The following is a 9091-nucleotide window of genomic DNA, read 5'->3' on the forward strand; positions in this document are numbered from 1 at the left end:
CAAACATTAATCATACCAGAAGTGAGAAAATTTACCTAATCTGCACATTGCAATATGGAAATAAACATATGTCCAATAATGCAACAAAACTCCGTCTGTTCATGAGACATATAGGACGAGATAATGTATCAAACTATTACAATTCAATTATAATTAAAAATAAAATTTTCCCGTGTTCTATGAGGGATAAACATATGCCTCCATAATAACAAAATCAGAAGATTACTGTTATAAGTGGATGCATTTCATATGCCCTTCTTAGTATTAACAAATGACTTAGAGACTGATGTGCCTGATAAGGGATAAATATATGCCCCAATATTCACAAAGCATCACATTCCTTGCTGTCTTTTACCAAGTTCACACGTGTGTAGACTTTTAATCTATCAGCTTGAAGTATTAATAATAGACTTAAGCAAAAATGTGCCAGGTGAGGGATAGACATATGCCCCCATATTAAAAATACATCACTGTAAATTTCATCGCTGTCTTTTTTCAAAGTTTATATGTGTGCAGTCTTGTCACCTACTAGCCTAAGTATTAGCAAATAACTTAAGCACTATTGTTCTGGATGAGGGATAGTCGTATGCCCCCATAAGTTAATATTCATGAAAATCACTTTTGAAATCAAGATCCTCAATGAGTAACAAAAGATCTGCCCCAAGGCTCCATTTCCACTCAAGCATATATCAACATGGTGTCACATGTCTAATATAAGATTTAAATGCATCCAATTTCCATCTACCCAGGAATCTAATCTGACTATCACTCATCCCCCTTGATGCATTGTAAGATGCTATCCCAATTCGAAAGGAATGTCCTTTGAATCTATTGACATCTAAATTACAAAACATGAGACTTTGCTTTATTACATTTGAAAATTCTTGCCTTGTGACTGTAATGTTTGGGGGGTAGCAAAAAAGGGGCCCATCACCCCTCCCTCTCATTCTGTGTTCTAATTCCTCAACAGGACAGTATTTTAAACAACTGCAGGAATTGATTGTACGAGTAAAAACTTTACCGCCTGACTGTTTATAATTTTGAAAGTGAATCAAAACCTTACTTTTCTGAAAAGTAACTTGTGATTTATAAGACATGATTAGCAGTGCAAACTGATGTTATTTCTCCTATTCTGAGGAATCCATGGAAAGCCAATAAAAACATTGTTTGAAATAATACTTTTCCATATAAGTTTGATACTGTATGTTCTAATGCATCACAAATTTTATGTAGAACTACTATGGTTATTGGTAAACGAATATCCATTGAAGGTCTTGTTTTGCTACAAGAACTTAATAGTTTTTGAACAAGGAAGCATGACGTATTGTCAAGCAAGTTATTAATTCTATGTATATATGCTATTGATAAAATAAATGACACAAAAGAGGAGGCTGCATGACCTTCAGTAAATAAATAAGAGATAAACAAAGTCAAAGTATCCTGAGACAATGGAAGATCATTACTGATATTAAATTTGTTCGCAAAATTTCTAAAAATAGACCATGCTCGTTTATATGCCTGAGTTGAAGCTGTTGAAGTCAACAGGTTCCTCAAGACTGTTTCTAAGGAGGTAATGCTGGCAGCTGAGGAATCACCATTGGTTCTTTGTCCATCCAAGGAGCCAGTTGCCGGAACTGCTGCACCTTCAAATGAGACAAGCAGTCACATAGAATATTTTCTTTGGTACCAAGATGCCTAGCTTGAAACAAAATGTTAGACTGCAAACAAATAAGCACTGACTTTCTTACGAGATGCATTATACGTTTATCCTTAGACAATTGCTTGGTAATGATATGCACAAGGGCATAATTGTCTGTGTAGAAATAAATACACTTGTTTTTCAAAATATGACTCCACACCTTAAGAGCTAACACTATTGGATAAAATTCCAAGAGAGTAATATTATATTTTTACCAATTATCATTCCAAGACCCATAGAACCAGTGCCCACCTAACACTGCCCCATATCCATTAGATCCTGAAGCATCTGTATAGAATTCCAATTCATTAGAATCTACCCACCTATCTGGTAAGAAAACTGGCCTACCATTAAATTGTTCCAAGAAGGCTAGCCAAGTAAGCAAATCTGCTTTTACCTCTTTGTTTAGTCTAATGCGATAATATGCTCTTGTTATGCCAATAGTGGTTTTGATAAGTCGCCTTAGAAATGCTCATCCTGGCAATACAACATTACAAGCAAAATTAAGAAGACCAATTACTGATTGCATATCCTTCAAAGTAATCTCTTTGCTTGGTAAAAGCTCCTCAACTGTATCCCTACATTTTTCAACTTTCTCAATAGGTAGTCTTGCCTCCATCATCTCAGTGTCTAATTCATAACCCAGAAAAGTCATTACCTTGTCAGGACCGACTGTTTTATCCTTAGCCATAGGTATACCTATGTCAGCACAAACTGTTAAGAATGCCTCAAGATTTTTGTGGTATCCTGTAGCAGATTTGTCAACAATTAGAAAATCATCTAATACACGAGTCATAAATTTAATACCTAATTTTTCTTAAGCTATACACTGAGGGTGCCGTACTAAACCTTTCATATGTACGACAAGAAGAACTGCAACTCATCTGAAGACATACCCATATCCTCAGTGTTTAATATCTATTGCATTCAGTTTCGTTAAGTTTTGGGAATGAAAACTCCGCATGGAGAGATACTAAATGCAAGTTGATATTAAACACATATTATTTTATAGCAATCCATATTTAAATACATGTAGCATTAACATCATACCAGTAATTTTTTTTTTGAGGTGGGATGGTGGGAGAACCGTCCACCAAACACAATCATATTTAAATACATATATCAATGACCATCTGTCTCTTACATGTGCATTCACCTAAATTCTTCCACAGGTGTTGAACTAATACTGATTAATACGTCACTCTACTTCCGCTTTGATATTAACCAATGAGGATCTACCCATATCCTCAGTGTTTAATATCTATTGCATTCAGTTTCGTTAAGTTTTGGGAATGAAAACTCTGCAATATGATTACCCCATTTAACAAATTTCCCATTAAAGTAAGAAGTCCATTCAATATAACCATTTAACAACAAAATCTCCATTCCCAATACTCAAAATAAAAACAATACCAAATTTTATATCTCAATTTTATTATCATTACAACCATTACTAAATATAGTTATATATAATAACAATTTATTAACATTTCTTATAATCCCATAGTAATACATACATTATTTTGTTGAAAGTACAGTTCCCAGTATAAACCACAATACTCCAAAATGCATTAATTTATGCAATTTTTCTTTCTCACCTAACTTTTACAACCTCTTTTGCTCAATAGAATGCATTTTTTAAACCTGAATAGTCTGCCTTTTCTTTATACTCTCTCTCAACAACATCTGCCTGATACACAGATTCTGCCAACTTTGATGCAACCACTCCAGAATCAACAAGTGTTGACATTCTACAATAATACTCTGCGCTTGACTTTCCAAACCATCCCACATGATTCATAACTTGATCTACATTCTCTACTGACCCTGACAATGTCATTGTAATAGCACACCCTGATCGAAAACTATGAGGCGTTTCCCCTTCATAAATTCTTAATGTTGACAAATAATACCTCAACCTCTCATACACCACTGAATAACTGACATTCTTATCCAAAACTCTGCCACATTCTGCAACTGTTCTGAACGAGTATCCCTTGGATAAATCAACATTGTGTGACTTTGCAAACCTAACAAAATCTAATAAACCCTTCACTGGACAAACCACAGGATCAGTACATTTTTTAATAACAAATGAATTGCTTTTACTTTTATCACCTCTAAGAGTCTTTCCAAATGTATGTTTGAACACTAATCCTGACCCATCAGCTAGACACTTAACCTCCTGTGCAACAACCAAGAAAAGATCAGTAGCTCTATCACCAGTGAAAAACTGAAGTTTTAACCAAGTCTGATCCCTAAATAAAACATACCTTTCCCTAACGTGAAGATCATCACGTTTCAATTCCCTATCAATAAACAATGCTATTGCCCTAACCTTTGACAAAAATATTGGTTTTGCTTGCTTTGGAAGTACATGTGCTTTAGCCTGTTCTTCTCTGATTAATTTTAAATATTCCTTAACTAAAGGAGATGCAGCAGGATTCCCAGTCCCCGAAATAATATCCCAATATCTTCCAAAACCCTGCTCATCAAATATTTGAATCAGCTGCTGAATAATACAGTCTACTGTTCCTGAGGCTAAGCGCTTCGGGCAATTACATTCAACATTAGTTTTGGAACCTAAAAATGGGCAACTTAAATTATGTACAATTGTTTTCCGTTTAGAGTCTTTCCAAACCAGAAATCGTCTTACATCATTTGGTGTACATTTAGCAAGTGGTAAGGAAAAACTTTTTAAGAATTTACTAAAAACTTCCAATAGACTATTCTTCTTCTTAAACCCAGGTGATGACATAGTAATTTCATCCAACTGTAAAAGTCTCCTGTCAATTGCTTCCCAATCTATATGTACATCTGAAATTCTTTCCTACAATAAATATGGAAATAGAATGTCAGGTTCAAAACTACATAAATGACACTCGAAATGCGAGTAAGGGCCATCTTAAACCAACTGAATCTAAAACAAAACCCTTCCTACTAGGTATCCTAACACGTCCTTTTTCTCCCTTCAACCCCAAGCAAACCAATTGAGCATGAATGAAGTTTTGGCCACCATATAGAAAGAGGATTCATCATTGGAACAACAACAGTACAAGCAACACCCTGTTCTTCAAGGAAATTCAATACAGGAAGTATTAAATTAAAAGGTGGATACACATACAAATTCTCCTCCCCAGTAACACTCTGACAAAACACATTTACCCCAGATGATGAAGGAGTATGACATGGTGTAAAATGTTTCAGAGCTTTACTATCTATTGCTCTCATAACATTAGAATCCAAAGATATCAAGTCCACAGAATGAGGGCCAAAATATGATTCAACAACTGACCAAGACTTCTCACTTAACATAGTATCTGCCGAGTTCAAAGAACGTGAAGGTGCATCAGCAAGATTCATAACTGAAGGAACATAGGTTAAATGTAAATCAATGTTATGTTCAACCACAAACCCAAAAAGTTTCTTTATAATACAATTTAGTGCCCTTGATTTCCCTCCTTGGTTTTTCCAAGATCCTGTTCCTGCCATGTAATCAGACAAAACTTCAACCCTAGAATCTTGTAAAACCTCACTCAAAGATTGCAATGATTTAAGAACAGCATCAGCTTTCTTTTCATGAATTGATCTACAATCATCATTTTCCCAGTAATCTCCTAATACAGTAGAACCACTCTCTAATTTAACAGATGCTCCAAACCTAAAACCAGATGTATCAGTATATAACTCTATTCTTTTACGGAACTCAGATCTCCATTTTGAACAGCCAGACCAACTGTCCAAAAATCTCCAATACTCAAGTTCTTCTCTCAATGAATTCGAGACTTTTGCACTTTTACTATTTCGTTGAAAAGCAGAAATAGCAGCATTAAGTTCTCTACAAAAAAGTTTACAACCTGGAACTGCTAAACACATAGAAATGCATTTCCCACAAAATCTTTGCAAAGTTCTCAAATCAACTTCACTACCTGACAGAATTGATTCTCTCAACTGAATAAATTTTTGTTCCTTATCCTCTGGAAGTACATAAGCTTGCCTAACAGAGTCAACCAAGAAGCCAAGATATCTTTTACAAGTAGATGGATCTAACGAACATTTACTAAGAGACAATGTGTATCCTAACCTCGTCAATAATTCTACCATTACATACACTAGTTTCCGTGCCTCCATAATAACTAATTCATCATCATTTCTATCACTTCCCCTTGAAACAACAAACCGATCATCAATGTATAAAGTATTCTGAACTGAAAGCTTCCTTAAATATGCCGTAACACACATACCCACTGTCTGATAGATAAAAGGTGATGCCTTCCACCCAAAAGGAAGAGTATTATAAACCATCAAATAGCCACCAAACTGAATACCAAAATACGGACGAGATGATTCTGTCAATCTCACATGATCATAACCAGACTTTTCATCACAAGTTGCCATAAGTGAGTTTTTCTGTACAATTCTATGAATATCTTTCAAAGTATCTAACATAAAAGGTAAATCTTTTATCCAAAGATTTAGAAACCTTTCGTCATGGCATAACCTTGGCTTTGATGGCTCAATTGTCAGGGGCGTTATGACCTTTGGAGGTTGACAACAACCCACCTTACCTAACAATCTAATTGAACCAGATGCAATTCTCTCACACAACTCTCGTGCTATAAATTCGACAGGTTGTTTGCAGCTATTGGCATTTTGAAAATATTGTCTAGGTGGGATATCAGTATCAAAATGTTGACCTTTAAAATTTCCCTTAAAATGTTGAAAAAATTCATCAATATTTACACCATTTTTAAGCCATTGTAAAACATCAACATTTAACATTTAAGAGTCAATAGTGTCCTCCCAGAGAGGAAGACACTCATGCAGTTGATCAGATACAAAATACTTGGGATCACGTAATGGCAAACATTTTATATCAAATTGCACACCACCACCAAGAACATCTTCAGCCGAAGGGATGTGATTTGCAAGCAAAGGAACTCCCCCTTCAAGTGTTACCCATGCTGGCTGATCTCTAACTTGAAGATTTACCGGGTTAAATCCACTAGCCATTTCCCAGTCTGGAACTTTGATAAATGTACATTCATCTTGAAGACTTTCTGTACTTTTTTTCTGTAGAAAACAATTTAATAAATGAGAACAAGCCAGCAATAGTACACTTAAAGGAAGAATCCCTTTGCCTACAATTCACGTGGTAAACCTACTAGGGCATCAGTGTCCCTTGAACTGTAGACAAAGAAATTCAATTACATATCATTATAATAATCAAATATTAAGACAAAATTATTATGTTGAAAAACATTTTAATCAATCCTGTGGCATCAGTCTTAATCACTTTACTTCCCTTTTGCTGCTTTCATTTTCTCACAATCTTTAACCTGATGAGTAGTGCTCTCACAGAACAAACATGCTCCCCTGGCTCTGAAACCTTGACGGAATGTACTAGCCCTACCAGATCTATAACCTTGATTTACATAATAACCTCCAGATCCACCGAACTGATGAAAACCAGGAAAATATCCTGAAGGATACATCATACTTGGTGCCTGATATGGATACAAATTGTTTAAAGGGCTTACAGGTGTGTCATCTCTTCTATACCCACTTTCACCCTCTTTCTTCACATCTCTCTTTGACTCATTCTTAAACTCTGATTTTTCTTTCAAGCACTTTGCAACAGCTTTTGATATTGCATCTGCTACCTTACCTCCCAAAACAGACAAACACAAACTTGAAATATCTAATTTAGTCTGATACCGAGATGCCTGTCTTGACAACTCCTCATATATTTCTGCCTCCTCATGAGATGCCTTCCTTGCCATCTTTGCAAGATCCTCAAGGGTAAGAAGAATTAATGACATACTTGGATCCTCTTGTAAACAAAGGCACCTCACCTTGTCCTTTAACTCGTTTACTGCATCTTTTGAGGATTTCTCCAAGGATTTCAAACGATCCTTAAGTGATACGTCCCGTATCTCATTCTCTTCTCCGCTTCTTTTCCTTTTCAAATTCTCTTTGACTGGCTCTTGTGAACTAGTACCAGGGGACTACAATTAAATATAACATTAACCATCACCAACAACATTATTTTTTTTTAAACCCACATTCCATAATATAAGTTGTTAATTAAACATCAGTTCCTTACAGAGCTTACATCCTGTAGCTCCTGTCCTTTTGGTTGACCAACTTCATTGGCAAATATAATCAAAGAATGTAGAACCCATCTAGCCTCCCCTACATTGTGCTCTCTTCCAGTCATCTGCATTATTTCAGCTGATTCTTCACCAGTTAATTCTCTTACATACTTCTAAATAAAGAATATATTCCAAAATATATAATTTTCCAACAATTAACATATATGTAAACAAGATATTTCTTATGATATGCATAGAAAACAATAAAAATAATTAATACCATAACCCCGCACTGTATTATATATAAGGTTTCCCAAATTCAATCCCATATTTAATAATTATATAGTTCCATTCCAGATTTAAGAATTATTTATACATACATGTAGAATATCAACATTACAATACATACAAGTACATGTACATATCAAATAACTATCAATACCTCAATGTCAGCTAACTCTAAATTATCTGTCCTTATATCCTTGCCAATCCTAGCGAAGTCTTTTAATGCCTCTGGCTGTCCACCCCTTATTCTCTTTAGAACAGGAATTAACTTCACTCCTTTCAACGAGTGCCTCCTCTTTAGGACTGTCGGCAAAACCATTCTAAAACAAGAGAGATAATTCATATATACATATCTTTGCCATTCGCCCTCTCCATCACGTATTTGATTTATTCTTTGGAAATCCTTATTTATTAAATACGCTTAGAATATTACCAAAACATAACAAACAAATTGTGCTAAACAACAAATTCACGACTGACTCTAAAATTTGCACATGAATGAAAATCTCGTGCGTCTTAGCGACTACTCGAACACGTGACTATATAACACAGGTGAATTCTTGTCTATTCCCAATATACCCACCCATTCTCTTCTGAATTAATTTAAATAAAGCCTTATACACTATTCAATTCATTCATTATTAGACATACAAGTTTCCAGTCGAATTCCATAATTCGTTAACATATTCACTCAAACCCCGCGGTTGTTCATATAGCCCCTAGGCTTTTCCGACCACCAAGGTCTTTAATATACTGACCACCAAGGCCAAATTCATCGCCACCACGGCCAAATATTATCGCCACCAAGGCTTAATAAAATTTTACCTTTCTTTCTGGTGATCAACTTCAGCATATAGGCCTACTGGAGCCAAGCAGAAACGTCCGCCTTCCACAGGTGTTGAACTAATACTGATTTATACGTCACTCTACTTCCGCTTTGATATTAACCAATGAGGATCGGTAACAAAATACCATTGACCTTGCCGTGTGAAACCAAAGTATTTGAACTGCG

At 35.3% G+C, this 9091-nt stretch overlaps 1 protein-coding gene and 1 pseudogene across 1 annotated transcript; both read right to left on the reverse strand.

The window, feature by feature from the left end:
* Positions 1–3277: 3277 nt before the first annotated feature.
* On the reverse strand, positions 3278–4483 carry LOC133195981 (uncharacterized). The gene has a single exon (XM_061331972.1). The coding sequence runs from the start codon at positions 4455–4457 to the stop codon at positions 3321–3323; it is 1137 nt and encodes a 378-aa protein (XP_061187956.1). The 5' UTR covers positions 4458–4483; the 3' UTR covers positions 3278–3320.
* Positions 4484–4566: 83 nt separating this feature from the next.
* On the reverse strand, positions 4567–8398 carry LOC133195354 (uncharacterized; annotated as a pseudogene).
* Positions 8399–9091: the final 693 nt, after the last annotated feature.

Source organism: Saccostrea echinata, unplaced genomic scaffold, assembly GCF_033153115.1.
Source record: "Saccostrea echinata isolate AGI-Se365-2 ecotype Australia unplaced genomic scaffold, CSIRO_AGI_Sech_v1 ptg000029l, whole genome shotgun sequence".
Taxonomy (NCBI): domain Eukaryota; kingdom Metazoa; phylum Mollusca; class Bivalvia; order Ostreida; family Ostreidae; genus Saccostrea; species Saccostrea echinata.